Source organism: Lissotriton vulgaris, chromosome 4_1 (assembly GCF_964263255.1).
Source record: "Lissotriton vulgaris chromosome 4_1, aLisVul1.2, whole genome shotgun sequence".
Classification (NCBI taxonomy): domain Eukaryota; kingdom Metazoa; phylum Chordata; class Amphibia; order Caudata; family Salamandridae; genus Lissotriton; species Lissotriton vulgaris.
In genome coordinates, this window is record NC_141691.1 from 609,871,408 (window position 1) to 609,888,502 (window position 17,095).

General features: G+C 42.0%; 1 protein-coding gene across 4 annotated transcripts in view; it reads left to right on the top strand.

Moving 5' to 3' along the window:
- The window catches only part of STARD3NL (STARD3 N-terminal like), a 210,175-nt gene that overhangs the window by 103,019 nt on the left and 90,061 nt on the right, over positions 1-17,095 (top strand). For all 4 annotated transcript variants that reach the window (XM_086964844.1, XM_086964845.1, XM_086964846.1 and 1 more), the window contains exons 5-7: positions 7,136-7,189; positions 7,295-7,412; positions 12,170-12,268. In XM_086964844.1, coding sequence (XP_086820970.1) covers positions 7,136-7,189; positions 7,295-7,412; positions 12,170-12,268 — 271 coding nt within the window. The remainder of the gene's footprint in view (positions 1-7,135; positions 7,190-7,294; positions 7,413-12,169; positions 12,269-17,095) is intronic.

Sequence of the window (17,095 nt, forward strand, 5' to 3'; positions counted from 1 at the left end):
TGGGCATTGAAAAGAAAGCATAATCAAAAGCAAACATAACAATAGCATCATCACTGAACATTGCATTAGTGTCTGAATAAAAAACTACCACTAAAAATGTCTGAATGAATCCCACAACCCAACATTAACAAACTACAAGGAGGGCCATGTAGTCCTAATCACCAAGGTGTGTGGCCACCTATATCGGTATATATGGATGCAGTCAAGGAAAGCCCAAACTAGTGCTCATACTGTTCACTGTCACTTATGAGAGTCTGCACCAGATGTCTGGTATGTAGCCGACCCCCCCTCTACTTATCGAGGTGTCTGCCACTTACCGGGTGCGCCACCAGGACAATCGCGCGTGGCGGCGATGAGTCGTCTGAGCTCCGATGGTCTTGTTCTTTTTGTCCCCAAGAGAGGAATCCGATTCCATGCTTGACGGCGTCTGAGGTTTAATGTGGGCCTGCTCATCTCTCCACTGAAATACCTCCTCTGGGCTATCAAAGAAGAGTGTCTGCGATTGATATATCACTTCAAGTTTTGCCAGGTATTGGAGCATGTAACGGATATTTAACTTGCAAAGGCGCCGCCTGGAAGGACTGACTCCGCTGCTGTACCAACCTGGTGTTGTCAGGGAAAATCATAATGATATGTGATTGGTACAGAAATTTCTCCTAAAGTTGTGCATGCTTAAGGATGGTGTAGTTCAGGAGCTTGGATATAATTGGTCGAGGCCTGGCGCCCGGGGGATGTGGCGGTTCAAAGCCTAGTGGGCCCTTTTGATCACAAAACATGGGGACAGGGCTCCCGATGGGACGAGATCACAAATTCAACCCTCTACAAACCACTCCATGGAGGAGCCTTCGCAGTCTGCAGGAAAACCCATGAAGCAGAGGTTATTACAGGGCGTCCTTCACTCATCGTCCTCAACGTGGGCCGCCAGCTCCTTTGTCACAGAGGTAAGTTTAGATACTGTTTGCTCCAGGGATGCGACCGAGTCCCCCACTCCTGATACCCTGGTTTCAGCCTCAGTGATCCATACAACTGCATTGCAGAGGTCTTGTCTAACTAAGCAGAGCGTGACCTCGGAACCCACAGCACTTATCCTGGCATCACAGGGCGTCACAAGCCTGTGTGGTGGCTATGAGAAGGGCAGCATTATCCAGGACTGCAGCTATATCGGTGTCTGCTCCTGCCAGCGCCAAGGTCCCGCCTGGCTGGGTGTATTTTCCGATTGTGCTTTGTTTAACACTAAGTTGTTCTCTGTCCTTCGTCGTAGTGTGCTAGTTCATGTCCGACCTATCTTTGATTCTTCATAGAGTTAGTTCCACCCCAGACCCGCCTGACCCTCATTGATTCCCAAAGGGAAGGCAAGCAGTCTAGCACACCAAATCTGTTAACTTGTAGGCCTCAACTCAGGACGGCAGTGCCAGGCCAGACATGGGCTTAGCCGTGTGAGGGGGCCCACTCCCCCACAAACCGCACCAAAACCTAAGTCGCCCAGCTCTGTGACCAGTGCCCACTCCCCATGTTGCCCCTAATGGATTTTTATAGTAGTCGAGCATAATGAGAGCTCACCCTTGATGGATGAGCATGGAGCGCCCCCACGACTTGACGTAAGTCGACCTGATTCCACCGGTCACTGCCTCCCATGTTTACAATTCCTCCACACCTAATGGCATATGGGACCGGGTACACCCAGCCCCCCCAGTGGTAGGCAATGTTGATGCAGACGCACACCTCCCCAGGAAGGCAATCTATGATTCTATATCTCCTTGGTCATGGAGCCTCAATATTCGTATCTATTTAGGATATGGAAGCCTGCTGCATCATGAATGGGGCCAAACTATCGAAGAAACCCCACTAGGTTCATCAATCATTTTTATGCGGTAACTGTGGGTTGGATCAGCCCTCCCTGCCCACCTTGAATGTCTCTAATCTCCCATTGCCCGCGGTGTCAGTTCAGCCCTGTAGCAGCTGGACTCCCCCATGTCAAGGCCACCACAAGAATGATGTCACACGATGTCCGCACATCTGGGCCCTACCCGCTACATTCACTCTCATGGAAAAGGAGGGGGCAGGAGAAGCCGCCAAAGGATCCTGCTGTACTGCGGCCACCCAGCGCCCTCCGCCACTCACCTTAGCTCACCGCTGGCTCCCTGTCCTCCCCCCCCCCCCCTGCTTCAACCTGCTGCACTAAAGATCACGGCCAAGGCAGTCAGCAGCCCAATCTTCTGGTCTCCAAATTCAGGCCGCGGCCCAGGGCCAAAGAAGGCTCACTTCTTCATCTTACTTGCCTGTATCAACACCCGAACCATATATTTTAGGGCTTAAAAGCATTCATGATCACTTTTATTTACTAGATTTGAGCTTGTGTTTTTTCATTACTTCGTGGCACAACCACGTGGTGCACATAGAGCGCAGTGCCTCATGCCCAGTTGCTGGGACAGTCCTTCTCCACAGGACATGATGCACTTTTTAATGTTTTGTAGTTTGTATGCTGCTCCCAAAAAGTTATTTATTATCCCCATTCTTAAAAAGACTTGTTTTAGGAGGGTCAGACCATCTCTTATCTTTCTACAACTCCACTCCAAGGAATCCGTTTTGTATACGCTTCATGTTTTTACGGGCTGCTGTTAGGCTTAGGTCAAGCTGTGACTAATCTTGGCATTGGGTCTCACAAATTTTTACCATGTAAATTGGATAACCCTGGATGTACTGTATTGTTAACTTGTATTTTGGTGAAGTTTTAATTGATTTTGTATGACTTATGTTTTTTATCTGTAAAACCGAATACAGTTTTTTGATGATGAGGACTTATTTGCTTCAACCCCTTCTGTGCGGCGCTCGTTCAGCCGACGTCGCATGCACTACCTCGGTAGTGCTGCGCACGTCCGCTGAACGTTCTGGCCCCGCCCCCGCGCAATAGAACGTTCCGCACCAGCGCGGAACATTCAGCGCAGCAGAGGGGTTAAGAATTCTGATTTATTTTGTTTCAATTTGGAGTCTTTCTGTGCTACTCCGATTTTTGTTGGAACCAAAGATTTTCAGGAATGCTTGAAGGTCCTCAGGATGTGCGGGCAAAGGATCGTGGCTTTTACTCTTTGTTTCCAGGGGAAGTTAATTAAGATCCTTTCTAGCTGGAGGATACGAACAAATGTTCTTGGTGCAGAAGGTGTTTTAATGAAGAACAACTTTTTGTTGTACTACAGAGGAGTTAGACATTCCCGTAGTCGATTTGTAAGACAATGAGGTGGGACACGATCAGACACTGAACTACAAGTCGAAAGTAATTAGTCGTTAAAAGGGTTTATGGTTGTTTTAATGGGTGGGTGGGCGAATCTTGAGGTTGTTGCTCAGTTTTTGAGGAGATGAAAGATGTGGGTTGATCCACAGTCAAATGATTCACTTGCAATTAAAATATACATTTAAGCATGTCTCGTTTTCTTTTTATGTTGTCAACATCTGCAATATCATGATGCCGTGTTCTTGGCTGCTGGCGCAGAAGAGGTCTCACACCACTTTTGCATTGAGAATCATTTGATGAATGTTTTGTAAACATATTTTCATTTGAGAAACTTGCAGAAAAGCGAGTCAATATGAAAGTTTCTTTTACTTCTCATTAAATCAGATACACGTTTTTTTTGTTTTAAACTATTTTGCAAGTTGTACTGTGCCTGCCCGACAAATGCACAATGTTGTTTAACATTTTATTAATTGAGATCCAAAGTTAGAGAGGGACCTAATATGCTGATTCGGTCTCATTAAGCAGCTCTGAACACTTTGTCTTGAGGAGAATCCGCAGAAAGCTAACGGTCTTCGTGAAGATTAAGGTGGGGGGTCCTTGACAGATGCAGAAAGAAAGTCTCTGCTAAGATTTTAGTTTCGTCCCTGACAATCCTGTGTGAAAGGTCATATAGAATGTTTAGCCTGTTCAGACTGCTCAGCCTCACCATCGATGGAGAGTGTGCGAATGGAGTCATTTAGGTGCCATGTTGCAGTGCTGAAGAGATGTCATGTGTGAATAATGCTGCGCACGAACAATACTGCCCAGAGACTCACAGAACAAGCATTACCATAGCCAATAGGTCTCGCCTTTGGGACTTTAAAAGTAATTAGTTATGCAGCACAATATCATTGGTGCAACAACATCAACTGTTGCATGGCTAAACACTTATAAGGTCCCAAAGGCGAGACCTATTGGCTCTGCCAATTCTTATTTTAATGGTCCACAACATGATGCGCTGCAGCTCTAGAAAACACCAAAAACAAATAAATGTAAGTTGATTAGCTAGTTGCTCCTATTGACTGAAGACTTACTCATATTATTAGGAAGTAATACAACAGACACTACTTTGCTTTCCCATATCTCCAGTTCTGTGGTGGCTGTACGTTGTGATTTGAAATGTTAGGATAGAATACACTCAAGGTAAGGTAATCATTACTTAAACTGACACCCAACAATCTTCCACAATGAACCTATAGGCTTACAATGCTTTCTCAAAGAAACATACTGGGGATTTTTGGGGAAGATTATGCTAGTTATGTAAGAAGAGATCAGGAATTTGGTAGGAAATGTATCTTAGTATGAACAGAATAAGATCGATTACACGGCACGGTATCATCATTAATGTCTGGCATTACGAAATGTATGTTATCAAGTAAACCTCCCACACAGTGCACACGTCTGTTCCCGTGGAGGAGGGAGCGGCTCAGGCTGTGTTTAGGGTACCATCTGCTTGAATGACAAATAAATAACCCACCAGAGCTGTGTGCAATATGTTTTATATTTTTAGAAAATAATCCGTCCACTGTAGTTTCAAATTGTATTACAGGTTTCATTGCTTGATCACATGCATGCTCTTGTTTATTTACTTAATCTACCACCAGTACCCATTCTGTAGTCCAACTGGAAGCACAGCACCATAGAAGCGCAGGCTGCTATCCCATAACTTTCTGTGCCTTGACTCCTGAATGCTTAAAAATAAGATGAAGTGCAACAGCGTTCTGTTTATTTTGCCAAGGAAATTTATGCCACTTGGCATGTGCAAATTCTTACACAGCTAACTAGTAGCACCATCCCATAGGTGATCCCTTGCACTAGCTCGGACTTCTGATCAGCAGTACTTGGCATTCTGTGAGTAGGTGTTTCTCTTTTACAATTATAAACATGACTCGCCAGCAAGCCAAATGCTGTTGTTTAAAATGTCAGGTCTAGCTGAAGATGTCATGTCTGACATGGGGCCACTGCAGTGAGCTACCCACTGCTCCTGAGTTGTGGCCCATTCGATACCAACACACCCCTGTATATGCCTCGTTATAGCCAACATGCTGGTAAGCCACCACAGTTGTTAAGAGGATGTGGACTCAAGTGTGACCCACCTCTGCCCCAAAACAGTGGTGCCAAGACTGCTCTGGAAAAGCACTGATGTACACAGGGGGCAACTCGACACGCAACCCTGGGCAGGGCTGGCATGCTTTCCGGAGCACCCAGGCAGGAAGCTTCACCAGGCATGATGCAAGCAGGCATTGTGCTCCTCACTGGTTCGACAAAAGCGCTTGGATGCTGCCAAATCCTGAAGGTAGCAAAAGGGAAGTACTCATTCATCCACCTGCAAAGCTTGAACCGAGTGAAAGAGAACCTTTCTGTCATAGCTCTTCCTGGTGACGACTTCCTGTTACCTCACGCTTCCACACTGCAGAGAAAAACAAATAGAGAAACACCTGTGAGTCACAAAACAGCGGCACACCCCATGTTTGCAAAACACCAGAGGTCAACCTCTGCAATTTAAGTCTGCACTCACAGTGATTATACTGCCTGAGTTGGTGCAGTGATTGTAGGCGTGCACGACAGACTGGAAGGAGCATGCAGAACATGACAAAGTGGCACCCACGGTATGGGCCCCAACTGTATGGGCCCCAACTGTTAAATAATGGGGAGTGACCCTACATGCAGAGAAGATCTACTAAATTCACCCTGAACATAAGCATACATGTGCAGAATGGTCGATGATCTACAAACCAGAGATTCCCCCGCAACCCAAACAGCGGGGCAGCTCTGAGGGCACCAGCGTCCACCAAAGGGCTTGCACGTTCATCGGCCCACATGCCATTTGGAGCACTGCAGCTGGTCAGCGAGCTGGCAGACAAATCAGCCCCCAGATGGAAGATATGGCTCCCTAGACTCAGCTATTAATTTTGATGAACAAAAGAAACGTACAAAACGGTGAAGCGATCTCTTCTGCAGGGGAGGAGGTCTACAAATACCTTGAAAATCTCCATAGCATGGGGGAAATCATTATTCTGAAGACGACGTTGCTGCCCTCACGCACTCTGACATCACCAATTCAACCGAGACTCCAAACGATTCAAGCTGCAGCAAACCTGCCAGCGAGATTGTGAAACAATAGACTGCTTGTATGCCCATCTCTGTGAAATGGCGAGCACCCGCAGTGACAATGACCCCCCAAAACAAGCAATGGCTGTGCGGCAATACAAAAAAAACAAGCTTTGGCCGCGAAATGAAATAATAATTTTAAAAAACCGCCAGCGCACAACGAAAAAAGTGCTGTGCACGTCGCGCGCGCGCTTGTGCACGTGATAGAAATCTGGTCGCCGGGAAAGTAGCACTTTCCCAAGCAGCCTACTAAATGTGTCGGCCAGACAGAGCATGCGCTGGGTCAGGCCGAGACCAAAAAAGCCTCACACACTAAACATCTCTGAGGACACGTTCACAGTCACTGAGATGGTAAGGAAGGTCTTCACTTCCCTCCCTCACCGTTAATGCTGCACCGTGGGGAACACAGGGAGAGTGTGTCAATTAAATAGTACAACCCGTGGTGTGTAAACACTTTGTCTTGAGGTTAGCCAGCTTTTAATTTGTTTGTAAATGTGATTTATCAGCATGAGAGCTTTTGCAAGCAGCCATTTGATCATACGAGCAATATTTTCATAAATGTCACATTAGTGTCAAAAGTGTACCACTGTTTAATAGCTATAAATCTTGATCTAAAACATATGATCAGAAAATATATTTTTAGTACCGAAATTCAGAATGTCACGCCCAGTTTCTGTGTGTTTTTCTGCACTGATAGTCATTTCACCAGCTATGTACAGTAAGTAGGTTTGCTAACATTTTTAATCTCTTTTTCAGTTTACAACCGCTGTTACCAGTGTTTTTTTGTTGGTAAAGGTCATCCTCTCAAAGGTGAGTCTGACCTCATTTTAATTTGGGTACCTTACACGGGTAAGGGTACGCTAAAATGAAAGCCGAGCGTGTTGTGGTAGTAAAACATTTTGTTTCCTCATTCAGCTCTTTTCACAAGGCGCTTTTGGCTACGTCCTGCCCATCATTTCCTTCATCCTTCCCTGGATAGAGACCTGGTTCATGGACTTCAAGGTGCTGCCGCAGGAAGCGGAAGAAAACAACAGTAAGTGCAACTTTTGGTGATCCTGAGCGAAAGAGGTCGTGGCCCAGAAAGCATTCTGAGAGATGAGGCGCTGATAGAATCAGTGCGGTCATGATGTTAAAGTCGATCAAATTGCATCTTATTAACCACCAAGTTATACGGGGTTACTTGGAGTTTATAAAGACAGAAAAGTGTGAAGAGTTACAGGGAGGGGTTTCCGTAAATGTTCAATATGTCATTGATCCAAAGTTTTTATTTTTTTCAATTTATAAAGTTTCTTGTGCTCCACTATACATCACTTGGGTCAGAATACAACATTTTAATTACAGAACGCGTTAAAATACACCAGCACCTGTGAGAAAAGGATCTTTTGACGTTCCACAGGGTCTGGTGGCTCAGTGAAATAATGCATCCACTCCAGAAATCTTACTGGACCTCACAGTCACAGGTTCAAATCCTGGCGGGTCCACTCAGCCTTTTATCCTTCCGAGGTCGATACAATTAATGGAATGGAGGTGGGTAAGAATATATCCAAGGTATTTCAATTACAAAACACCGATGGCTGAAAGTGTGCTTAACAAATTCCCTTTGCATTTTGTTTTGTTATGTTATTTGCCTGTGATCACCTTTCAAACCTTTGAGACCATATTACTTGTCACAGTTGCATCATTCTTGTGATTACAATAGCGTATTTAGCCTAAGGTTTTCAAAGCTAACCCCAAATATAACCTTATGGCTGGAACGTGCTATACTGGTATTGACACGCAGACTGGACTGGACCCAGCTGAATACATTGTGTGGAGGCTGCGTAGGAAGGCAGTTAATCTGGATTAAGGGAACATTTTGAAGTAGTGTGAAGTACAACCCCATCGGCTAGGGCTGAAATGAGGACAGCAACAGCCCACCTTGTGACGTGTGGAGCTGACACCACCAGGAGCTGGTCTGCTCCCACCGACAGCTTCACATGCAGGCAGGCAGGCCTTCTCAGAAGTACTTGACTAACTCTACACCAAGGAAAGAGAGTACAAATCCATTGTACTTCGAAAGGTAGGCAAGAGTGTTGAACTATCCGGGATAGGGGCTGAGACCTTTGATCTTGAGAGCGAGAGACAGGGACCCTGGCAGAGCTACCCCCAATAGTCTCACTGTGATCTCCAGCTAAAGCCAAGGGCTAAATGACGCTGCCCCAAAGACTGCCCCCAGAATATTGTGAGTACTGTTCCCATTTGGACCTATGTTTGTTATACCCAGTACTTTTCTTTCTAAAACTAAAGTACTATCTGAATCATGATTTGTTTATTATTACCAGATGCATATTCATTGCAGTCTCTAACCCCCACACCACCTCCCGGAAGAAGCCTTTGGCTGCTCAGTTTTGCCAACATGAGAGTTAAGTGCTGTTGGGCTATATGTTTTGCTCAGTTTGGGCTCAATAGAAAGGTTAAACACCAGGGCACCAGTGTTAGAAGGATCATATCCTTGTTACATTCTGGGCATTGTAATGGATAAGTCACTTCCATGTTTAACAAAGGTCTTTCTGCCCTTTTTAGGTTGAGCCTATGCAGCGTGCATGCGCTGTCTGGAAGACCTGCTATAATCACTATACAGAGTGTAATCCCTCCTGCTGCTTGCCATTGGTTCGGTCCTGCGTCGCTCCTATTAGTTGTCTCCTGATTTGCTTGTGCACCCGATACATCACTTCTATTTCTCTCTGAGGAGCACCACTCAAGTACAGATTAATTTGACTTGATTAGTGCTCCTCTGCTGATGCAAGTACTATTTATTTTTCTGTACTTTTCATTACGTTTGAACGCAATTAATTTTGTTAAGCTTTCTTGTTTTTCTGTTGTTTTTGTTAAGTTTGATTTGAAATGGCACCGCTGCCTCCGCGGGACAGCTGCAGCGCCCCACTGTCCCCCCAACATGTTTCATGGGTGAATCGTACAGCTGATCATGGGCTTTGCCCTGCAAACAGTTGCGATGTGCTCCTGCCCCACGGTAGAAAGCATCATAGGAGCCCAAAATACCAGAATTGCATAGTCCCGTCCGGATTGGGCTGGCTAGACCGCCGCCTTGACAGTAGCTCAGATCGCCTCCACCGCTCATATTTCTGGCTACTGCAACCACTTCGGAGCTTCCAGGTACAGCAGCCGGACCCCCACTCCCCGGAGCCGCAGCCCCATTTTGCCAACAACATGTGGCTTTTTGAGACCAATGGCAACAAGCGTGAATGACGAGAGGCATACCAGCAAAGCCCAGTGCCGTAGCCAAGCAGTTTCCATTTTGTTGTGAAATGCCGTGAGCAGCATTCAGATCTGGAAGAGGAGACGGTCATTCCAGCTTTTCACATATGTTAGGAGGGGCTCCAAGCGACGCCTCTCTGGGGCTTATCGGCCCTTTTGCATTTTGTAGCAGTTAAAAATGTACAAATGCGCTTGCTTGTTAATGTTCCCTCATGTAGACTTTATATTGTATGTGCCTATGTTGGGGGCATGGTGAGGGTAATGGATTTTAAAAGAACTATTTTATATGTTGTGTAGCCTGTTTGCCAATTCCTAGAGGCTGTAAGGTATAATAAAGGCAGTGTCTTTAGAGGCGGGCGAGCCAACACATAACCGAAAAGCTGAGGCAAGGGTCTGGCTTGGGTCTTAGATCTCGTGCACAACCCTTCTACTACATATATTTATTCATTAATACTACATATATTTATTTATTAATAGTGGTATATCTGTACCAATCCATAACCGAACATCGAACTTCTGTAATCTAAAATGGTGAAACATGGCTCTAAATCACTTGCTTTATTAGTCTGTCTTCAATGTCAAATCAACTTTGTCACGCTGCCCCATCTCCTTTCTTTATTTGGCTCTTTTAAAAAATAAAACAGCATGAACGTTTTAAAGCAGTAATATTTCCCTTCTGGTTCAAATGGAGTTCTGTTTTATTTTTTCACTTATTCTAGCTGGCTTTCTTTATAAATGTAGCCTGATTAGTCTGTGTGTTTTGGCTATATTGGTAACATTCTGGTGTTGCATACAGTTTAAACGTTGTTTTGGCTCTGAATAGTTTCAAATCAAGACTGGGCAAGAACTGTTTCTGTGACCTGGAAGTTTTTTGCTTGCACTCTTAGCACCAACCACAGACCTACCGGTTCCAAGCGGTGGTTTTATCTTTATTCTGCTCTTTGTGGATCCATGGCGGTAATCCCACCAGATTGATGGCAGCTGCCCAACGTGGTTTTAGAAACCAGGTGAGATTAGCACCGTCATACTGATAAAAATGATGAAATACCCACAAATAAAATAATTTGGTGACTTCTGTTCTCTTGGACTCAATATGTCCATACCTGGCATTTCACATGATATAATAAAACATTCTTGTCGTATCCTTAATGACTGCATAGTATTGGTTTGCTAAAAGAAATCCAGAGTTTGCTTTAGACTGTATCCCAGTAACACGTGCCAGACACCAGAACCCACAATCCACTCACTTCCTTTAAGATTAATTGTAAAACACACAATTACCATCACATCCATCCATCCGCTCCACAACACATAAATAAAAAATATTTAAATTTTACAACGCTTTAAAAAATGCTAGACCTATTACATTGCTCATGCCTGTTTTTCACAGCATTCAATTTAGAGATCATTCTACACGGCGAGACATCATATTACCTTGAAGATAAAATATTATCATCCAATTAACGGCCTTGATTAGGTTTAAAAAATTGCCTTCCCTTTACTCCTTACATGAAATGCTTAAGGCATAAAACACCATTCAAAGAATGTCATCCTGTTACGTGTTGGGTATCAAATCTGTGTAGCATAAATCACATGCAGTTTGTCGAGAATGTGGCAGAAATCGATTTTTTTTGCTGTTTTAGAGAAAAGGGATACACATGTGGTGAAAAGGGTGCGGCTTGGAAAATGTTGTGCGTACTCCAGGTGATACGTCTCTCCTCACCTTGTCTCGCCTTTCCGCGTCTGCTATAACCATGGCAGTTTGATTTCTGCTCGCTGGCAAAGCTGAGAGTTCCTTGCACTGCCTTTGTTTTGCAACCTCTGCACGGCTGTGCCCAGAAATGCCTGTTGATAGCGGCATTTTCTTTTTACATTCAGTTCTTAATTCAGACCGTGTTGATTACGTTTCAGTTCATCTGTATACATAGAATCCCTTTTGCAGCATCCAGGTATCTCAGTGCGCTACACATTCGAAGGAAATCTGTTAAGTTCTCTGCCGTTGTATGGAGCTGTTATTTTTTTTTTTTTCAAAACAGATTTTATTGACTGGTCTTATTTTTTTAGTTTTACTCACAGCATTAAAACGGCTGTTACAGTCACTCCTTCGGATAGGAGCTAACTAATGCTAAAAACATGCAAATGTGATTGTAGAAACAAAAAGTCTCAATATTATTGTGCATATTGTAAAAGAAAGCGTTCGTTGTATTTCATTGTGGTTCTGATTAAAATAAAAGTACGTGAAAAGTGAACTTGGAATCTACGATTACATTTTTGTCAAGCAGGATTTGACAGTTTAACATTTTGTAAACCTGTATTAATTTTTGATTCAGCACCTTCTTGTTGTACCTCCTGGATCAGCTGAAAGGCCCCGAATGCATGGTCAGGCAGTGTAAACAGCTTGTAGTTCAGCAAGTGCTATTTATAGACCAGACATTGCACTCTGTATAGCATTTTGTCAAAAGTGAATCGGTAGCGTGAAGGAAATTCTGAAACATATCCACTGTATAGCTGATATTCTAATCTTTCCTTTCTCAGGATTACTGATGGTGCAGGATGCGTCTGAGCGTGCAGCTCTCATTCCCCATGGACAACCGTCTGATGGACAGTTCTACTCGCCTCCGGAGTCCGAAGCAGGTAACTCCTAGGGTCTATCCATTTTGATGGCTTTTCCTAATTCTTTGTAGCATTAACCTATCCAAGTATTTCCATTTTTTGTGTGACTGCTAGTGATACTTTTTAGAGTATTAGAAAATCATGCACATGTTCCATTATCCAGCCTTAACTGCCAGCTTGAAGTTTGTACACATATACACTGACCATCCCTCGATGAGTAGAAAATAGAGGATCTAGGTCCTGACGAAATGCCACGATCTATGTGACATACAAGGCATGAAACATGTTGACCCCTGTCCTGAATCTCAATGCTTGATGTGACAATCTCTTTATGCAATCATCACAGACTTTTAATCATAACATGGAACCTGCTAAATAATGTGAATACAGTGAGCTCCTATAGTTATTTTTTAACTTCATTCTTCCCACATTCTACTCTCTCCTGTACATACACCACAGATCCCACACACACCCACTTCAGATCTGCGGCTAAGAGCCCCCTGTGGGGCCCGTTGGGCATAGCAGCGCCGGTCCAACGAGGAGCTGCCCTATGATGAAGCATGGCGCCTCCCGGGGTTTGTGAGGGCCCTTGCTGCTTATAGGAGCTATTCCCCCTTCTGAACTGATCTCGCTCCCTCCGCTAGGAACAGCACACCTCATGATTGATAGCTCATACCTTGGGGCACGTGTGCCGGACGTTTATTCGCTCTTGGTCCCGCCTTTTGTCTATGTATTGCGTGAAGTTGAGGTGAAACATGTTTGGATGACACCAGAGACCACCAGGTCATGATGGCACATGAGGTTTCAGATATTTGATTTTTTTGTGTCTTGAGGGATGTTTAAGGTCTTAGGGGAGGGAATCATAGTATGGGTTTGAGGGTGGATATTATTAGTGCTGGTATGAATGAGGTTGGTGGAAGTAGAGACATACCTTTGGTTGTCATTAGAATATTCTGGTTTGTGGCACGAGCAAGACACCCACAGATACAAAAGGGTATCATCTTCTGAAACTCTGACCCCTCGCAGGTATCTTGGGATGTGACCCCCTGAGTAGCAGCTTAAGGCTTGAGGATTAACACATGAACCAATTTGACTAACAATATTTGTGTAGACTTTGGGGGTTGAGAAAAGGCGCAGAGTGATCCCTGGTAGATGAGAGCTTCTTTAAGAAGATGGTAGTAATGCTTGTCTTCTTTCTTGATATCTGTAGCATAGACATGTCAAAAAAAGCCAAAGAACGGTTGTCATTTGCAAATATTAGAGTCCATTTGCTGTTTAATTAAGATTGTAAATTATATATAAAATGTTACGTTTCTAGGTTATCATAACTTATTCAATCAATTAATAAACCACACCATTTAAGTTTCACAAAAATGCTATCAAACTACAATAAAACATTGTCTAAATTGGCTTTGTTTCACAAGGCAAAAAATGCAGTCCTCCAAAAATATTTTTACCACGTTTAGATTCTGCTTATTCCAACTTAAATTGTCCCAAAGAAGTGCAGTATAGTTAAATCTGAACCTCCATTAAAATAAGTGGATGCAAGGAAATGGATATGACTTACCATTTTACCGTTTTTGCAGCCCAGTAGCTTTCGAACCACTTTTTAAATGAATGAGGGTAACTAAATTATTAAGGTAGTAAATATAGGTGCGAACACATATAAATGTATAATGATGAGACTTATGACAAGAAGGTTCACACCAAGAATGACTCAAATACAATAAAGTTTACTCTTATGAACCATTTATCTAAGCCTCAATTTGAATGGTCAAGAACATAAATCACATTTAAGATTCAATTTAATAGAAATCATTTAGTACAATTAGTCACACAATGTCATACAGATTCAATATAATGAACATTTGATGATTAACTAGGGCAAAGAAAAGAGAGAGAACATGGGAATAATTATTTTTCAGCATTTAGGTTATACAAACCAAATATGCAGAGTCAAAGCGTAAGGAGTTACAGGAATGAGTCCATAAACTCTTCAGCCGAAGAGGTATTCCTGCAGTACAGGTTAGAGTCAGATCAGAAAGTTCTGTTCAAATAGGTTTGTCATACAAATAAAAATCAGATTTCAGTCCGAAAGCATGCCATGCAGGAACAATGAAAATGACAACCAGCCCGACTCCTCCTTCAAAGAGGCAATTATACTTCCAAAAGTTCTCAGTTTGCACCCACAAAGTATCCTATCCATCTTACGATATGGTTTCCATTGGTTGTCCACAGTGGGCTGCTCATGGTGTGATCAATACCTCACCAAGAAACCCGGAAGCATTAAGTAACCCTTTTGCAAAATCATCAATTTCAACATCATTATAATTTCATTCTTTCCTTGGAAGGAAGAAAATTCACTTTGTTCACTGTTTGTCCGTTCCCAGACAGTCTCTCTGGGTTTTCAATTGTATTGATACATTTTGTGTCAAAAGTGTTGCTGCATCAGTAAAGAGAATATTGTTCGTAAGCATATGAAAGAAACTTCATGAAAAGTTCTCATAAAGTCTGAAATGACTATTTCAGCCAGATTCTGCTTTTTGAACAAGGAAAAAGAAGCAGTTGAGGCCTACATGAAAACTTGCTAAATCACCATTACCTTGTGATAACACACATTAATATGAATAATTTAGTTTTCTTAGTTACTTCACTCATTGTTCTTTTCTTCAGAAGTTACATGTCAATATTGGCCCAAACAAAGAATGGTTTCAGCACACTAAAATCTAATCAGTATTGTAGATTCTTAGACACAATTGCATATCAACATGTATTGCAAGTAGACACATAAGAAAAGGTCAGAGTACAGTCGATGTTCTTTTTTTCAAATCTTTTTCTTCCTTTATTGTTCAAATTATGAAAATTCTTCCATTTCATAAAACATCCAACACATAGCCATCGCGTTTCGTCTCTTTTTCTAGAGACTTCTTCAGGGCTTTATAATGGATTGTATAAGCCTTTCAGTGGTTTCATGTGAGAAGAAAAATAATTGAATGTCGCTTCTCCTCTGAGATAACTGATGAGCCTATGGTCCAGCTCAAATTAATATTCTCATAAGTAAGAACAGTCTTCTATTTTAGCTTCATAAGGTGATTAGGTCGAACATAATGGCATTGTAACCGCACCAAAGTTACATGTCAATATTGGGTACTACTAAAAAAAGAAAATATCTCCCATGTTTTTATTTCCAAAACAGATTATTATGCTTGTCATGTTTGTTATTCACGTTTCTATCATATACTTCTAAAGTTACAACTGTGAATCTTAATATTGTAAAGCATCTTTAAACTAAACATTTCAATTGTTTCATGAGTTTCATTACGTAAGCATTAGTTTCATTTGTCACAGTTAATAATCTTCAGCAGCACATTTTCTTGGTTAAACATATTTAATTTCTTAAACACATGATTACATTGCATAAGCAAATAACCTTTTCTCTCTCTTTATTTATGTCTTTCACATTTCCATATTTCAGAACACTTCTGCATCTTTTACGATGCAGTAGAAAATCTAATTTTTTTTCGTCTTCAACCATTTTGCACATTTTTATCAAAAAACTATTGTCTTAAATCTCATTTAATGGTGAGAATTGATAGAAGCAACCAACCGTCATCAAACTTTTATGATCCATAAATTCCACCTTTGATGGCGAATCACGATATCACCAAATTTTATCTTATCTTTTCTTTTAATCTGAGGTCACATTAGAATGCAGTTGTTTTTATTTGTTTCAATCTCATCTATATTTTTCATCTCATCATAAAAAACACTTTCTTTCTTCTAATTCAATTTCTGTTCTATTTCTTTTTTGCCCACTTGTTTCTTTAGAGCTTATCTTGTTTTTACAATATCGATACATTAGTATTAATATTATTAAGCCAAATGTAATCATTATTTATGGAGTTAGTATTTTTCCTACTAAACCTTTTCCCAATGCTGCAAACCAATTTCCCACAGAAGAAAATCCTTTCCCAATTTTCTCACATGCACCATCTGCTTTTACTTCTGTTAGATATTTTCCTTAATTAGTAATATTGCTTATATATCCTTTCAAATCTTTGCTTGTGTCCGGGATATAAGTGCAATATTGTTGAACTTTCAGCATTCAACAGACTCCGCCTTATTTTGTGAGTACATGTAAAGCAAGTCTGTTTTGCAAAACCATAGACCTAATAGCAACCATTTCTATATCAATTACTAAAAATCCACAAGCAGTATCTGTTGACAATCAATCAATCGACTACTGATGGAAGTTTTAGATTTTTGTTCCAATTTAGTATCATCCCTACTGAGGGTATAATAGCTCCAAAAAATATCCCAAATAACTTCAGCAGCACTTAATCCTCTTCTAAAGTGTTCAGGTTTTCTTTCATTGATTCCATTGTGTTCATCAGCATGGTAGATCTTTGGAAAAACTATTCCTATATAGCAACACCCATTCCAGTGCTTGGGCAATCGGTAATATGTTTTCCCACACACAAACTACACTCCAGGAAATAATGTATCCCATCCTGTTAAAAATATTCCCCACCCTCCCATAAGTAGGAAGGTATGTTCACATTCACTGGAACCAATGATATATATATATATATAATTTTTTTTGTATATAAATATGTATATATATGTTTTTTGTATATAAATTTAGTCTATGACAATAGGCTTTGTGCGTGTCTGGTCACACCTTTATTCTTTTGTTTCTCTTCTGCCCTTTTTTACTCTTGGTTTCTCCTTTTTCACAACAGTTCTTTCATGGCGGTTTGTATGAGTTGCAGTTTTTAGAACCAAATGTGTAGAACTCTTTTTCCAAGTCGTTTGCAGCTGTTAAATATGTCCACTCCGGAGCAGCAT